The sequence below is a fragment of the Arachis stenosperma genome, chromosome 2, assembly GCF_014773155.1.
Source record: "Arachis stenosperma cultivar V10309 chromosome 2, arast.V10309.gnm1.PFL2, whole genome shotgun sequence".
In the NCBI taxonomy this organism is placed as follows: domain Eukaryota; kingdom Viridiplantae; phylum Streptophyta; class Magnoliopsida; order Fabales; family Fabaceae; genus Arachis; species Arachis stenosperma.
In genome coordinates, this window is record NC_080378.1 from 83,279,219 (window position 1) to 83,298,152 (window position 18,934).

The 18,934-nt window shown below is 33.1% G+C and overlaps 1 protein-coding gene across 1 annotated transcript; it reads left to right on the forward strand.

The window, feature by feature from the left end:
• The first annotated feature begins 233 nt into the window (after positions 1 to 233).
• On the forward strand, positions 234 to 9,045 carry LOC130963067 (uncharacterized). Its single transcript, XM_057889217.1, has 3 exons — positions 234 to 286; positions 7,051 to 7,411; positions 8,855 to 9,045. The coding sequence occupies exons 1-3, from the start codon at positions 234 to 236 to the stop codon at positions 8,957 to 8,959; spliced, it is 519 nt and encodes a 172-aa protein (XP_057745200.1). The 3' UTR covers positions 8,960 to 9,045.
• The last annotated feature ends 9,889 nt before the right edge of the window (positions 9,046 to 18,934 follow it).

Genomic DNA, 18,934 nt, shown 5'->3' on the forward strand with positions numbered 1-18,934 from the left:
AAACCAAAAGGAATATGAGTTTTTTTATCTTACCCACTCGAAATTGGAGTAAAACCCAACAATTATCTATCGTTAGAATATCCCTAAATCATCAAAATTACAAAATCTCTTAATACTAAAATCCAAATTTGCAAAAATATGAAAAAGGAAGAACTGGACACAGAATTCAAATTTTTTTACCACTTTATTTGAATAGAATTGAAAAGGACTCCGAGACAAATGCGTGGCCCTAAATGGCTCGTCAATCGGAGCTCAAGATTGAAAAATATGTGGAATTGAAGTTGAGGTGAGGGTTAGGGTTTTGTTTTCTCCCTTTCCCCTAAGTTTCAGCATGATTCCACTATGATGAATGGAAGGAGACTGAGTTTCATGGCCTTATATATTAGGCCTTGGGTCCAGTTTGGGCCCGATCTAACTGGCTCGGTCCGTTGGCCCAGTTTTTTGCTAAAATATTTTAAATTAGTGTTAAAATTTGTATTTTCAACAATTTTATCCTTCTAACTTATCAAATTAAATTTTCTAATTTCTTTGAATAATAACTAATTTATTGGTTAATTATTTATTAATTATCCAGAGTTTACATTATTTGTATCAGAAGGGGCGTTTAACGCCCCCAAAGTAGCGCTAAATGCTAGCAACACAGCCCAGAGCCTAAACACGCTAATATAAAGGAAAAAAAGGCTCTCTCTCTCTCAAAAAACACTCATTCTCTCTTCCGTCTTTCATTCATCAATTTTAGGTTTTACACATTAGATTAGGGTTTTGATTTTCTGCACTATGGGAATTTCAATTTTGTACACTATGGGCAACTAAACCTCCACTGTTAAGGTTAGGAGCTCTGTTTAATTTGATGGATTAATAATTATTTGTTCTTCTACTCTTGATTAATGCTTTGATTATGGTTTAAGAACTTATTTCGTTCTTCATCCCAAGGATTATTGACTATTGGAAAATAACTCTAATCTCACTTGAATTCTATTTGAATCTTGGAAAAGTTATATTATTAGAATTACAGTTTGAAACCAATTTCTCACAACTCCTTAATTATCTGGACTTAATGTGGTATGTGATATATAACTGCATCATGCTTTTAGATTCTTAGGGTTTGTATGCCTTATAAATCAGAATTTGAATTGCCTAGGAAAGGAATTCAAACACCTAGGGTTTGTTATAAACTTAATATTTGCACTATCAAAGTAGATAGCAATAATTGTTAATCTTGAAATTTGAATATCTCTGACACCTTAACTATCATTGTCATATTATTTTCTTAACCAATTTTAGTTTGCTTTTATTTATTTCTCTATTTTCTTGACCATTATTTGCTTAATCCATTAATCCTCATGGGATCGATACTCACTCACTTGAGTTTATTACTTGGTACGATCTGGTGCACTCACTCACCTGAGTTTATTACTTGGTATGACCTGGTGCACTTGCCAATAAGTTGTAGATTGTAAATTTTGCACCAGTCCCTAAATATCCATGTGAATTATGTCAAAATAACTAATAGATTTAGTAATACTGTGAGGAAAAGAAAACCTCTTTTGTTTGGCATAGTGGCATGGTTCACAAGGTGCATTTTTCAATTTGTCTGAAAGAAAATCATAATATTATTTCATAGTATTTATTCTATCATGAGAAATGTGGCCTAATTTACTATGCCATACTATTCCTAGTTCTGTGTCAACTAGTTAAAGCATTTGCTAATGGCTGACTTTCATCAATGATTGGTGTGTGTGTGTGTGGTTGGTGTAGGTGAAGTCATGCTACCAATTTTCAATATGTATATCCCAGTTTGAAGTTTAGTAGTGCCAATCATTCTCAAGCTCCTGAGTTCCTGAATCTCACATTGAATTTCATTAAATAAAAATTGATATGGAAGAGTATTTAACTATTTATAGCCTTAGAAACTGATATAAGGTTGAATGAAAATGAAGGCACAAAAAGTACATTTGTTAAACAAAAATCATTTGAGAATGAGATTGTTCCACTTAGTGGTAACAACACATAAACCATCTGGTAGTTGGAGTATCACTAGATTTATTTTTTGAAATATTTTTGAATGATTTTAGGGAGCAAGAGACATGAGCACTTGCACCTGTGTCTAGAATCCAATCTATATACTTCAACTTGTGGTTTATCATTGATAAAACTTGATATATACCTTTAAAGGGTGCATTTACCACATTAGCTAGAGTGAATTTTGAGCTAGTTTTTTTCCATGATGCTGAAATAGTTCAAGTAAAGCATGCTTCTGTTCCTTTGAAAACAAGAAATCTAGACTATCATTATCTCCCAATTAAGGTTCACTAATATTCTTCAAAGCATCATCAGTGATTACACTATTGAGTCTTCTTATGTTAGGATTTTGCTTGAAATGCGGAGGAAATCCACATTTATAATAGCACATATCAACAAGAAGTCTAGTTCGACCACAGTGGGAGCATTTTTGCAATTGTCCTCGACTTCCAGGATCTCTTCCTCTCGTACCTCTCCCCCTTTCTCTTTCTCGATCTCCTTCTCATCTCTTCTTTCTTACGTTTACTGTTTGTAGCATTGTTGGTGATAGCATTCACCAGTAGCTTTTCTTCACTCGAATTGGAGTGATTAATTTGTCGCTCTTGTTGTAACAACAATGGGTATGCTTCATTTAAATCAGGAAGAGGTTTCATTAGCATTATCTGAGATCTAACAGTCACGTATTCATCATTCAATCCTCTTAGCAATCGCACGACATGACCTTAATGCCTATATGTTCTTGCAATTCTGAGGCTATACATACACGTCTTATTACAAGAACAAGCTAGCAAAGGTTGAAATTCATCTAATTCTTCCCACAGTCCTTTTAGATCTATCAGGTTTAGGAAGAGAACCATCAACAAACTTTAATTTATTCTTAGAGTTCAATGCTAGCCATACCGAATAGGACCATGAGTGATAATTAAGAACTGTGAGAGAATTTGTTGTAAGAGAAGTACCTGGACTTTCTCCAAGATGGAGGTAGAAGGGATTTAACGGATCTTGAAGCATGTTTAAATTTGTTCTTCCTGATTCATTGATCTGACTCTGTATAATGACTATTTGATTCATCATTCTTGCAAAATTTTGTAGACATGTCGTCGAGAAACTCTGATTCTCCAAGGAATTAACTTGATTTGGATCCGTCATTCTTGTTGCTATGGATTCTCAAGAACAAATTCAGGACCTTTTGCATGCAATCTCGTTATCGGATCCCTCAAATCTTTGCTTCCTTGATGTGTTTAAGTAAGAATTAGACAACTCTATTCATCAACGCTGTTGTGTGAGTTTATGTGAGAAGAAGAAAAAAATAGAAGAGGCCATGACAGAAATTGAGTTTAGAATTGATGAAAGAATGAAGAAAGAATACAGATTATTGAAAAAAAATAAAATCAAAAATAAATCTTGGATTATCACGTTGTATTTCTCTATTTTTAAAGTAAGCTTAATTATCCACCTTCTTTCATGCTCACTGCATCTTGTAAAAAGATGAGTTTAAAGGAGGATCAAATAAACTTCATACATAAGAGAGAAACAGAAAAGCATAGAAAAAAAATATGATTGAGAAGAAAAGTGAGACTTCTCATTTCTTATTATGATAAATCACACAGTAACTATTATACACTTTACATGTATATATATACTAATTAACCTAACTATAATGATGCTAATTGGCTAATTCTAATAGCAAGAGTTAAACAACAACTTGTAATAAACTTTTTTAACTCTCTGTGCCAAGGTAGCACGCTTCCTAACTAATATCCACCAACAATTTAATTTATATATTTTGATTTAATTTATTTAGTTAGTAAATTAAACTTTATGTTAGTAGTCTTAGATTTTTATCATTAACATAGTAGAGAAAGTATAAGTATTTCTTAAATTATTGTGGCCACCAGAAATTAGAAGAATTCAAAATTATCTTTTGATTTCATAATAAAACTATGATGTAGATAAATAATGTTAAATGAGTATTTTTTTGTTATATAAAGAAATTGATAGAAGATAAAGTGATTATTTTCAATTCAATTTCAATTATCTCAAACTATAACGTAAATAAATAAAATTCAGTGAGCTTCTTTTTTATTGTATTAAAAAATTCATAAAAAATGACTAAAGTGATTTCCTTTCATTTAATTCAATCTATCCTTTTAATTTTATTTATTGTATCTTTATAAGCATTGTAAACACTTCTTTTTCTTTTTATCATCACGTCATATGTCATTTATATTATCAACGAGATAAGTATATTTGGAATCACTTATTTGTACTTATATTATTTATAATATAAACAAGATACGCTTAACATTTTTTGTATTATAAAAAAATATGAAAATAAATACAAAAATATAAATTTCTCTAAAATGTAAATATTTAAAACTACGTGTTCGAAATGCATGTTGACGTCACTTGCATGAAAAACAAAGAACGATTTTATAATTGAGCAGTAGTATAGAAATAGAAAAGTGAAAGGAAAAAGAAAAAGAAAAAAATACTTCTCTCAATCTACAAAAACAATAAAAACAAAAAAATAGAAATAGAAAATACTTCTTGTGAATTGAAAAAAAATAAAAAATATTTTGCATGCTGTAAAAAAACAAAAAAAATATACAAACGTTTTTCACATATTACGAAAAACTTTAAAAAAATATCTTAAAAAATCCTACATTATATTTTTAAATTTATACAAACATCATTTTGGGGATTACACTAAAATGCTTCTCATATACAAATTTTTAAGCCAAAAAAATTCTTTAATTTTTTTTTTACATTTTTGGTTTAAAAAAAAAAAAGAACGAAAGAAACGAACAATTCAGTAGAATTGGCAGACAAATAAGGGTCCATTAGATGGCTTGATTAATAATTGGGTGAGAGACACACACATTTCGTACTCTGCCAAATTAATTATATAAATAGAGTAATGTTAAGTAACTAATAATTTATTTAAATAACATGAATAACGAATTTTGAAATTAGTCTATTTTAACTAAAAAATACTTTATTTTAATTTAATGTTATTAATTAAATTTAAAATTAATTTATTCTTTTAATCTTATTATTCACATTGTTCAATAATTTTATTGATTACCTATACTTTTTCATATAAATAAAGCGAAGGCATGAGCTTTGCAAGTGCAGTGGCCACCTTATAGAATCAATTGGACCAATAATAATAACACGTTATTTATTAGTAACTCATGGAAATTGGAAATTCAAGACCAAACAAGGACAAACTCAGATCCTGCTCTTCTGTATCCCTAAGAGCTCCAACAATGGCTAATGGATAATTGTACCATTCAACAATGCCTGCAAAATGCTACTGAAAAGAGTCACATACACATGGCACCAAAAAATTATTCACTGGCCCACGAAATTGAATGGGGATTGACCAAAATTATTTATTAGACTTTGAAAAAAAATTAATTGAAAAAATATAAGATAAAAAAATATTATATTCAATTCAAAATTTTAAAATAATAAATTAATAAATTTTTTATTTTATAAATTTTTTATTTTTTTTAATATGTGACTAATTTTATATACTTTTCACACTTATAATATTAACAAACTCATTTAAGGTTAAAGTCCCTCCATCTAATTCTTGGATGTTGAACACGAGAGGAGTTTTTTTTTTTTTTTTTCAAAAATACTAATAATTGTGGAACGAGAATAAAGCATTCGACTTCATGCTTAAATGAAATATAAGAAACTTATAATTAAACTGTAAGTTCATTTATTGTTTGATCATTTTGCATAGTGAAATTTGTAAAAATATCTTTAACTTAACGTCAATAATTTCACATTTATAATATATATAACAATCATAATTAACAAATTTTGATACTTAATATTATTGAATTTTAAATTATATTTTATTATATATTTTAAATTATCTCAGATATATACCAATTGATTGAAATTTTAAATTATTTTAATATTTTTTATTTCATATTTATATGTATATTTATTTAATATTTATTAATTTTAATATGATCAACTAATCATTATATTTAAAATTTTCTTTCATAATTTATTTTTAATTCTATTTTATAATAATTTGTATGTATAAAATTATGAATTTTATAGTAAAAATTATTAAAATATCTCTAATTTAATATTCATAATTTTATATGTATAATATTTATAATTTTATAAATATAACAATCATAATTAACAAATTGAGACTGATTTATTCTTATTTATTATTCATTTTTTATTTTGTGGATCATCACAATTCAATAATTTTTAGATGTTTCTGATTTTTAATAAATTAAGATGGATTAAATTTGAGATGTTTATTAATTTAGATTTTTTATAAAATGTGCTATGGTGATTTAGAGATATCTTTTAGGATTAATGATATAAGAATTTAGGATTTCATTTGGAAGAAAGATTATATAATTGTGGATATAATAATGAGAGAGAATTTTTTAAAATTTGATTCACATAAAATTTAGAACTATTTTTGTATAATAAAATAAAAGAAAATAATTATAGAAAAAAATTACTTGTGTCAATTAAACTAGAAAAAATAATTCACACTTTTTTATAAGTAAAAATATTATTAAATATGTAGTTTTATTTATTTTTTGTGATTTTTTTTAATTAAACCTCAAGCTTTACAATAATACATATAAGTTTATAACATCTTTGTTCATACTCAACCATAAAAGACGGCTGTTCAAACCATTTATTGCGGGGAAGTACTATGAAATTAAGAGGTGGTACGTACTCTTATTTAGGGGTGTAAATTACCGAACCGGACCGAAAATTACTGCAGAACCGAACCGAATTCTACAACAACCGATTGGAAAACTGAAAAAATCGGTTTTTTTTTGTTTTTTTCAAACTAAACCGATCGGTTCGGTTCGGTTTTCGGTTGCTTTTGCTAAAACCGAACCGAACCGGACCGAACCGAAGAAGGAGGGTTCAGTGGAGTGTGATTTTACCAAGTTGCCCCTTAACCTAGGTATAAAAAGGAAAATCAGAAAAAAAAACCTAGCTTTCTTCTTCCCCTTTCTTCTTCAGCCGCGAATCCTGCCTACCCTATACCCACATACCCAGTCTGCCAGTCACCCACACCTCTCTCCCCCATTCTTCGAAGGTTCCATGGTTCCATCTCCGAGCTCCATATTTGAGAGAAGGAGAGGCTGAGGGAGACAGAGAACTCGCCAATCGTCGCTCGAAGCCTCGAGGTCGTTCATCATCGCCGTCGAAGGGTCGCCGTCGCAGGGTCGCCGAGCAACATAGCCAAAGCCGAGCACTCGAGCAGCACTCCAACGTCCAACCAGTCCAGCCGCCGAGCAAGACTCCAGTGGCCGAGCCGCCGAACAACCAGTCTCTCTCCTGCAAAAACCCAAAACGAAACAGAACTATGTCTTCGTCAGAGGTTAGATTTTGTGTTTGGTTATTTGTATTGTTAATTTGTTATGTGAGTTTCTGATTGTATGTTTAGTGATTTGGAAGACTTATTTAAAAATATACAGAGTTAATGAACAGAAAAAATGAAATTCTGGAGTTGTTAGATCTGAGAAAATGTTGCTGTGTTGAATATATACAAATGTTTAGTGATTTGTTTTTTAGTTAATGTTGCTGTGTTGTTTTTGTTAACTACTAGTGAGTCTCTTTGATTGCTCTTTCTTGTTCTTGTGATACTGAATTACTGATCATTGGCTTATTTGTATTGTTATGTGAGTTTCTGATTGTATGTTTAGTGATTTGGAAGACTTGTCTAAAAATATACAGAGTTAATGAACATAAAAAATGAACTTATGGAGTTGTTAGATCTGAGAAAATGTTGCTGTGTTGAATGTGTCTTCTTTTTGGGGGTGAATCAACAACCTCTTATTCTTGGTGATAATCATAAGTTGCAGGTGATTCCTTCATTTATCATTTGTTTGATTAAGCTGCTAACCATGTGGTGAACTGCCTTTTCATGTTGCCTTTTACATGATAAAGTAAATATTGAGTTTTAGTATATTAGTTAAATGTTACTTAAAGATGCTGAAAAGAGACCATGATATCTAATGCAAATATTGGTCAACTATTTATGACTTTGCCAGTACTATTAAGTGATATGACAGTGATGTATGATGAATAACTAAAATAGTTCGATTGTGTTAACAGCAGTGCTTAAAACTTGTTTTAGGTTTGTACTTGTAGGCATATGATGTGCATAAGCCTTTCTATTATCTAATAATACTTTTTTAACCATTTCTTGGTATTACATAGTTATGCTTATTAAATTTTAAAACTCAAGCAACTTATTATATGAGAAGTGTGGTTAACGTAAACAGAGAAAAAGATTAAAAAAAGAAGGTAGTTTCTTGTTGGAATGGTTATCAGATATCAGTTATCACACATAAAATGTTGGCAGTTTAGATATCACTTAAAAGAGAATGAATTTATTTTAAAAATCTTATGACATTTATTTATCACTTTTTATTTGTGATGGATATCTTTACATCTCTGTTCTGTCTTACCAAAGGTCTACTTTTTGTTCACTTTTCTGCTTCATCTAGCAGTACTAGTTGCTGATGTTGTATGCATATTTTCTTTAACTCTGCACTTTTGTCAAGTGGATTCATTGGTGGAAGGTATTGGTTTATTTTATATAGAGGTTGTTTATTTTATTGGTGGAAGATATTGATATCAACCAAATTTATTTTCTTTGTTAATATATAACTAATTGAGGAGCTTATTGAAGAGTTTGAGAAACTTGAATTAGGTATGCAAAAAAGAAATTTGTAGTTCCCTTTATGGTTTATGTTTATAATTTATAATCTATATTATGTTTATAATCTATATTGATTTTCTTGTTTTATTTTTGTAGAAATTGCACCAACTGGAGAAGATGAGGATGAGTCTGGTGTGGATTCTGATTAAACATGGTGGCTGTTTGGCTTTTATTTGTTTTAAAGTGAATGTTTCGGTTTAAACTGTGTTTATTGTTGTTGTTTTGCTAGACATTTTTAATTGTCTTTGTTTTATGTTTAATTAAGTTGAATTTGTATTGGATTTGGATGTGATAACTCTTGTTATTCTAGTTTATTGAAGGTTTTAAATTTAATTTTATGGCATTTTAAATTCAGATAACCAGGTGTAAAAAAACCGAAAAAACCGACCGAACCAAACCGCTGTTGGTTCGATTCGGTTCGGTTCGGTTGCTCAAGCAGCAGCCAATCGAACGGTTGGCCTCTTTGAACAACCGATTAGGTCGGTTCGGTTGGTTTTCGGTCGAAAACCGAACCGAACCGAGCCGATTACACCCCTACTCTTATTATTGCAGCAGTCAATTAAGACATATGATCTTATCTTATTAGTGTATTTATTATTTAAGCATTAATTAAGGTCCATTAGAGTTTAGACATTGGCTATGCTTATTGTTGTGGCTAAGCTATAATGGCTATAGTAAATAAAAATAAAGGCACATAGTAATTTGAAATTGATTTTGGCTTTTTGTTTTTAGGTTTGACGTTTTTCAATCGAAATGGTTTGAGCGCTAAAAATTTTAATTGTGCAAATGTGTTATTGTGGTAAAATTTTTCCATTATTAAATGATTCATTTTAAAGGAATTAAAAAGTTTAAAATAAAAAATATTACTATAATAACAACTAATTAATAAATAATAACTTAGAAGTTATAAAAAAGAGTTTTTTTTTTATATCAGGTGAATTGAATAATTTCCAATTCTAAGTACCACCCAATACACTCACATATTTACTAGATTTTTTTTCTACTTGATTGTCATTTATAGAATTTAAATTTGAGATTTTTAAGGTGAGAAGAAAGAGATATGCCATGTGAGTTAAGATTCATTAGTCCAATATAAACTAAGTGAAGTTGGGATGTATTTAAGATTTACCCGAACACATGTTAATTTTTTAATTAACAAATTTAAAATTTTAATATATTTATTGTTCATTTATTAACGTAAAATTTAAATTTTTCTACTGATGATAATTTTAATATATGCACATATGTTAGCTAAAATCTAATATTTAATGCATACTTAGGAACTACACATATCGAGTGTCAACCATAGGTTATACAGCCGAACCGTAGGCCCATAGTCATCTTAGTCATCACAATATTAAGCATCATAGAACTGACCATTAATTGTAACTAAGCTTGTTTGGACCAATTGGAAGAAAAAATGTAGGGAGATATATAGAGTATTGGTTTCTCAATGTAATTAATAAGTGGAGTGAGTAATCTGAATCTTTTTACAGAAGTTGAGAACCATCAGACATAATTGTATTGATTTTAATTGAAGTAATGATATATCTTTCGAGTAAAGAATATTTATTTCATTCCTCAACTCTATAATTTTAACTCATTTCAATTTTTAAAACAATGATTTGATAGGGAATAGTTGAGGTAAGCAATATTAACCTTTTAATTTCTAATTTTTTTTAACAAAATTATTTTAAGCAATATTAACCTTTATAATAGGGAGAATATATTACTAGTTATTACTTGGATCAGTAATTTCTTGTGGTCCAAAAGCCTTAAAAACCAGTTAATTAAAAATGTGACGATTTTGATAAATAAATGTAGCTCATTATTGATGAAAGAACAAAGAACAACTAGTAGTTGTTTTAGTGCTCTGATTACGACCCAACCATGAACCATAGGTACACAAACCTTTAATTAAAAACACTACAGTTCTAAGTATTAAATGCTGGCTCAACATAATAGTGCCAGTAATAGTATTAATAAGTCTGGCCAATAACATACGTATCAACAGGTCTCTGAAAATGGTCAGAAATAATAATACCCTGTTTATTTATTACTACTTTCAAAAAATAATTAATAGCACCCTCAATGTTGTTTGCAGGGCACCTCTTTGTATGATAGAACTGATAATACTTTTAGAACGTGTTTGGAAGTGAAATTATTGAAACTGGTTTGATTTTAAAATTAAATTTTCTATTTTGAATAGGTAAAAGTTAAAATTGAATTATTTGTAAATATTGTGGATTTACTTTAACAGTTGTATCGAATCCTTTTAATTTAAAAAAAATTGGTTTGAATTGAAATGATTTGGTATCATAAATATCTAAAAATTAATTTTATTTTTTAAGTATTAATTTAAAAAAATGATTGAAGAATCCTAAAAAAAAAAGTAAATCTGAAAACAATAAATAAAGACTTTGAAAATAAATTGACTGAATTTAAAATGATTTACATTGAATTTGAATAAAATAATAAAATGTTTTCGATTAGATCAAAGGACTTTTGAAATGGAAAAGAAAAATACTGGAATGTAAATTGGGCAAGAAGATTAAACGTTACTTGAAAAATAAACTTACATAAAAGGTAAAGTTTGCGGAAAATATAAATGAAAAGATAAAAACAATGGAATGAACCCTACAAAAAAGTAACTCGAATGCAAACTCAGAAAGTCGCTGGGATATGAGTGTGTTTGAGTATTTTTCTAAAACAAAGTTTCAACCGTTGTGCCTTCGAATCTTCTTCTATTTATAAAAAGTTTCAACCAATCAAATTGACGTGTAACTCTCACATTCATTAAACCATAGGTAATCGTTCCCGCTTCTTTTGTTGGACAAGAAGTAATGTTCAAAAGCAACCCCAAATCTTGGAACCTTCGATTCAATCATATCGACCAACTTGTTGACTGGTCATGACAAACTCTTACTCGATCTTCCTTGCCAAAAAGTTCTCTTTCGATGTTGACTTTTCTTCGAAGATGATGAGCGGATAATTTATACGCTTTTTGACATTGTTTTTAGGTAGTTTTTAGTTTGATTTAGTTAGTTTTTAGTATATAATTATTAGTTTTTATGCAAAAATCACATTTCTGGACTTTACTATGAGTTTGTGTGTTTTCCTGTGATTTCAAGTATTTTCTGGCTGAAATTGAGGGACCTGAGCAAAAATCTAATTCAGAGGCTGAAAAAAGACTACAGATACTGTTGGATTCTGACCTCCCTGCACTCGAAATGGATTTTATGGAGCTATAGAAGTCCAATTAGCGCATTCTCAATTGCATTGGAAAGTAGACATCTTGGGCTTTCCAGCAAGGTTTAATAGTCCATACTTTGCCCGAGATTTGATGGCCCAAATTGGCGTCAAAACGCCGGTCAAAGACCTTTTTCTGGCGTTAAACGCCAGAACTGGCATAAAAGCTGGAGTTAAACGCCCAAACTGCCACCAGAGCTGGCGTTTAACTCCAAGAGAAGCCTATGCACGTGAAAGCTTCAATGCTCAGCCAGAGCACACACCAAGTGGGCCCCGAAAGTAGATTTCTGCATCATTTACTTATTTCTGTAAACCCCAGGTTACTAGTTCACTATAAATAGGACCTTTTACTATTGTATTTTCATATTTTTTGATCATCTTTGATCTTGGGATCAGGTCTTTGAACCCTTTTCGATTGTTTCATGTTATTTGGGAGGCATGGCTGTTGTTCTTATGTATTTTCAACGGTGGAGTTTCTACACATCATAGATAAAGGTGTGGAGCTCTGCTGTTCCTCATGAATTAATGCAATTACTACTGTTTTCTATTCAATTCAAGCTTATTCTTGTTCTAAGATATCCATTCGCACTTCAACATGATGAATGTGATGATCAAGTGACATTCATCACAATTTTCACTTATGAACACGTGCCTGACAACCACTTCCGTTCTACCTAAAAACAAGCTTGAATGCATATCTCTTGGCCTCCTGGTCCACGATGCATGATTGCCTCTCCTGACAACAGAGCCTTCCATTCCGTGAGATCAGAGTCTTCGTGGTATAAGCTATAATCAATTGGCAGCATTCTTGAGATCCGGAAAGTCTAAACCTTGTATGTGGTATTCCGAGTAGGATCTGGGATGGGATGACTGTGACGAGCTTCAAATTCGTGAGTGCTGGGTGCAGTGAAAGTGTGCAAAGGGATCAATGGATCTTATTCCGGTACGATCGAGAACCGACAGATGATTAGCCCTACGTAACTCGTAGCCGGACCATTTTCACTGAGAGGACGGACGGTAGCCATTGACAACGGTGATCCCCCAACATATAACTTGTCATGGAAAGGAGTATGCAAGATTGGATGAGGACAATAGGAAAGCAGAGGTTCAGAGGGAACAAAATATCTCCATGCCCTTATCTGAAATCCCCACAATGAATTGCATAAGTATCTCTATCCTATTTTATGTTTTATCAGTCTTTTAATTATCAAAACCCCATAACCATTTGAATCTGCCTGACTGAGATTTACAAGGTGACCATAGCTTGCTTCAAGCCGACAATCTCCATGGGATCGAACCTTACTCACGTAAGGTATTACTTGGACGACCCAGTGCACTTCCTGGTCAGCTGCGCGGAGTCGTGAGAAAAGTGTGAAAAGAAGTTTCCCTTTGAGGAACCAAGGGAATCTAAGGCTCATACAGAGACCATAGAGATTCTATTGAACCTACTTCTGCCATTCATGAGCTCTGATGAGTGTTCTTCTTCTGAAGAGGATGAAGATATTACCGAAGAGCAAGTTGCTAAGTACCTTGGAGTAATCATGAAGCTGAATGCCAAATTATTTGGTAATGAGACTTGGGAGGATGAACCTCTATTGCTCATTAATGAACTAAACACCTTGGCTCAGCTGAAGATACCTCAAAAGAAACCGGATCCCGAAAGGTTCTTAATACCTTACACCATTGGCACCATGACCTTTGAGAAGGCTCTGTGTGACCTGGGGTCAAGTGTAAACCTCATGCCACTCTCTATAATGGAGAAACTATGGATCTTTGAGGTACAAGCTGCAAGAATCTCACTGGAGATGGCAGACAATTCAAGGAAACAGGCTTATAGACTTATAGAGGATGTCTTGGTAAAGGTTGAAGGTCTTTACATCCTTGCTGACTTCATAATCCTAGACACTAGAAAGGATGAGGATGAATCCATCATCCTTGGCAGACCCTTCCTAGGCACAGCAAAAGTTGTGATTGATGTTGACAAAAGAGAGTTGGTCCTTCAAGTGAATGAGGATTACCTTGTCTTTAAGGCTCAAGGATCTCCTTCTGTACACATGGAGAAGAAGCATGAAAAGCTTCTCTCAATATAGAGTCAAATAGAGCCCCCACATTCAAACTCTAAGTTTGGTGTTGGGAGGCCTCAACCATGCTCTGAACATCTGTGAAGCTCCATGAGAGCTCACTGTCAAGCTATTGACATTAAAGAAGCGCTTATTGGGAGGCAACCCAATTTTTATTTATATATGTTAAATTTCCATTTTCCATTGTTATTTTATGATAGGTTGATTATCACGTGGAGTCACAAAAACAACTGCAAAAATCAAAGCAAACTCAAAAATAGCATTAAAAACAACACACCCTGGAGGAGGAGCTTATTGGTGTTGAATGGGCGTTAAATGTCAGTCTGGCACCATTCTGGGCGTTTAACGCCAGAAAAGGGCACCAAGTTGGCGTTCAACGTCAGAAAGGGAAGAAAAGCTGGTGTTAAATGCCAGAAATGGGAAGCAACCTGGCGTTTAACGCCAGGATTAGCATTCAAAGGGTGTTTACATGCCAGAATGGTGCAGGGATGAGAAATCCTTGACACCTCAAGATCTGTGGACCTGGTGCGGAATTTATAACCCACACTTACTAACCGGCAAGTGCACCGGGTAGTACCAAGTAATACCTTACGTGAGTAAGGGTCGATCCCACGAGGATTGATGGATCAAGCAACAATAGTATTTGATAGGATTAGTTAGGCAAGCAGAAAAGAGTGTTTTGGTATTCAAAGAGCATTAAACACAGACAAATAAATAAGTTGGGAATGATATAATGAGAAGATAGTTAAGGTTTCAGAGTTATCTATTCTTTTGGATTAATTTTTATTACTAACTAATTTAATCATGCAAGATATAATTTCATGGCAAACTATATGTGACTAGGCCCTAATTCCTTATACCTTCCTAGTCTCCTCTAAAATTTATTAACTGCCAATTCCTTGGTCAGTTAATTCCAATTAGAGGGTAAAAATCAATTTTCAGTTTATATGCCACAAAAATTCTAATTACCCAAAAATAAGGGGATTATATGTCACGTATCCCATTGAATTCAAATAATTAAAATTTAGGATAAAATGTTTCCAAGCTGTTGTTCAAGTAAAGAGCTTTTCCAAGTTTTACAAGAACTCAATCAGAACATGGGTCATACTTCCGTTCCACCCATATTCATAAAATAAAGAGCGAAAACAATTATTGAAATATAAATCAAAGCATGGAATAAATTAGAAAGATCAAACGAATTAATCCATTACAAATAGACAGAGCTCCTAACCTTAACAGTGGAGGTTTAGTTGCTCATGGAATGTAGAATGTAAATTTGTATAGAATTCCCTAATGGAATCCCTCTAATGTAATCTAATGTCTAATAGAAGAGAAGTCTCCCTTTTTATAACTAATTCTAATTGATTTAAAATCAAAAATTAAAAATAATATCTTTTCCTAGAAGATAAGATTTGAATTTAAATTTGAATTAATTAACCGATCTTCAGTTGATGAGTGGGGACCACTTGAATTATCCATTCTGCAGCTTCTAATATGTGTTTTCTGGGCTGGAAAGTGGGTCAAAACATCCCAAAATTCGTAACCAGCGTCATTTGTATTTTTGCAGATCGCGCATGTGACGTGTCCGCGTCGTCCACGCGCTCGCGTCATTTGTGCAGATTCCAGTCCACGCATTCGCGTCATTGCAATTTCTCCATTCCGCGCGGTCGCGTGAGCCATGCGTCCGCGTCGGTCTTCGCTGGTCATCTTTTTTGGTTTCTTCTTCTTCTCTGCAGAAACTTCATCAAATCCATCCGAAGGCTACCTAAAATAAATAAAATTGCACAAAACTCAAAATAGCATCCATAGTGGCTAAAATATAATTAATTCTTAATTAACTCAACAAATTAGATGCAAATTCACTAGGAAAACATAGATAAGATGCTCACGCATCAGGACCCCACAGGATCCCCACCTTCCTCAACTCACTCTCTCTCTTCTTCACACATTCCAATAACACCCTTTTCCAAATACCCTCACCAATCACCTCCATTTCTCTTCCCCAATACCCTTCACCAATCACCTCCATCCACTCTTTCCCAAACACCCCACCTACCCCACCATTCAAAATTCAAAAACTTTTCCTCCCAACCCAACCCTCACACACGGACACTCCTCTCTTCCACCTCTATATAAACCCCTCATCACTCCTTCATTTTCACACATCATACACAATTCTCCCCTCCTTGGCCGAACCTTTCTTCACCCTCCTTCTCCTCCATTTCTTCTTCTTCTCCGTCCTCCTTTCTTATTTTGCTCGAGGACGAGCAAACCTTTTAAGTTTGGTGTGGTAAAAGCATTGCTTTTTGTTTTTTCATAACCATTTATGGCACCTAAGGCTGGAGAAACCTCTAGAAAGAGGAAAGGGAAGGCAATAGCTTCCACCTCCAAGTCATGAAAGATGGAGAGATTCATCTCAAAGGTCCATCAATACCACTTCTATGAAGTTGTGGCCAAGAAGAAAATGATCCCTGAGGTCCCTTTCATGCTCAAGAAGAATGAGTATCCGAAGTTCTGACATGAGATTCGAAGAAGAGGTTGGGAAGCTCTCACCAACCCTATTCAAAAAGTCAGAATCTTAATGGTTCAAGAGTTCTATGCTAATGCATGGATCACCAAGAACCATGATCCACGTGTGAACCCGAACCCAAAGAATTGGCTTACCATGGTTCGGAGGAAATACTTATATTTCAGTCCGGAAAATATAAGGTTGGCATTCAACTTGCCAATGATGCAAGGAGATGCACGCCCCTACACTAGAAGGGTCAACTTTGATCAAAGGTTGGACCAAGTCCGCATGGACATATGTGTAGAAGGAGCTCAGTGGAAAAGAGGCTCCAAAGACAAGCCGGTTCAATTGAGAAGGCATGGCCTTAAACCCGTGGCTAGAGGATGGTTGGAATTCATCCAACACTCTATCATTCCTACTAGCAACCGATCTGAAGTGACTGTAGATCGGGCTATCATGATCTATAGCATCATGATTGGAGAGGAAGTAGAAGTTCATGAGGTCATATCTCGAGAACCCTACAAAGTGGCTGACAAAACCTCCACTTTAGCAAGGTTAGCCTTCCCCCATCTCATCTGTCACCTATGCAATTTAGCTAGAATTGTCATAGAGGAAGACATCCTCATTGAAGAGGACAAGCCCATCACTAAAAAGAGGATGGAGAAAATAAGAGAGCCCACTCATGGACCTCAACAAGAGCATGAGGAAGTCCCCCTGAGATGCCTCAAGAGATACATTTTCCTCCACACAACTATTGGGAGCAACTTAACACCTCTTTGGGAGATTTGAGTTCCACTATAGAGCAACTAAGGATGGAGCACCAAGAGCACTCCATTATTCTCCATAAAATTAGAGAGGATCAAATAGCCATGAGGGAAGAGCAACAAAGGCAAGGAAGAGACATAGAGGAACTCAGGCGTTCCATTGGATCTTCAAGAGGAAGAACTAGCCACCATCACTAAGGTGGACCCGTTCTTTGATTTCCTTGTTCTTATCTTTCTGTTTTTCGAATTTTATGCTTTATGTGTTATCTATGTTTATGTCTTCGTTACATGATCATTATTGTCTAGTATCTATGTCTTAAAGCTATGAATAATTCCATGAATCCTTCACATTTCTTAAATGAAAAATGTGCCTAATTACAAAAGAACAAGAAGTACTTGAATTTCAAATTTTATCTTGAAATTAGTTTAATTATTTTGATGTGGTGACAATACTTTTTGTTTTCTGAATGAATGCTTGAACAGTGCATATTTTTTATAGTGAAGTTTATGAATATAAAAATTGTTGGCTCTTGAAAGAATGATGAACAAAGAGAAATGTTATTGATAATCTGAAAAATCATGAAATTGATTCTTGAAAAAAGAAAAAGCAGTGAATAACAAAGCTTGCAAAAAAAATGGCGAAAAAGAAAAAGAAGGAAAAAGAAAAAGCAAGAAGAAAAAGCCAATAGCCCTTTAAACCAAAAGGCAAGGGTACAAAGGGATCCAATGCTTTGAGCATTAATGGATAGAAGGGCCCAAAGGAATAAAATCCTGGTCTAAGCAGCCAAATCTAGCTGTCCCTAGCCATGTGCTTGTGTCATGAAGGTCCAAGTGAAAAGCTTGAGACTGAGTGGTTAAAGTCATGATCCAAAGTAGAAAGAGTGTGCTTAAGAACTCTGGACACTTCTAACTGGGGACTTTAGCAAAGCTGAGTCACAATCTGAAAAGGTTCACCCAGTTATGTGTCTGTGCCATTTATGTATCCGGTGGTGATACTGGAAAACAAGATGCTTAGGGTCACAGCCAAGACTCATAAAGTAGCTGTGTTCAAGAATCAACATACTAAACTAGGAGAATCAATAACACTATCTAAATTTTGAGGTCCTATATATGTCAATCATTCTGAATTTCAAAGGATAAAGTGAGATGCCAAAACTGTTCAAAAGGAAAAAGCTAGTAGCCTCGCTCATCTAATTGGGACTAAGTTTCATTGATATTGTGAGATTCATTGTATATTCTCTTCTTTTTATCCTATTTTGTTTTCAGCTGCTTGGAGACAAGCAACAATTTAAGTTTGGTGTTGTGATGAGCGGATAATTTATACGCTTTTTGGCATTATTTTTAGGTAGTTTTAGTATGATTTAGTTAGTTTTTAGTATATAATTATTAGTTTTTATGCAAAAATCACATTTCTGAACTTTACTATGAGTTTGTGTATTTTTCTGTGATTTTCGGTATTTTCTGGCTAAAATTGAGGGACCTGAGCAAAAATCTGATTTAGAGGCTGAAAAAGGACTGCAGATGCTGTTGGCTTCTGACCTTCCTATACTCGAAATAAATTTTCTAGAGCTAC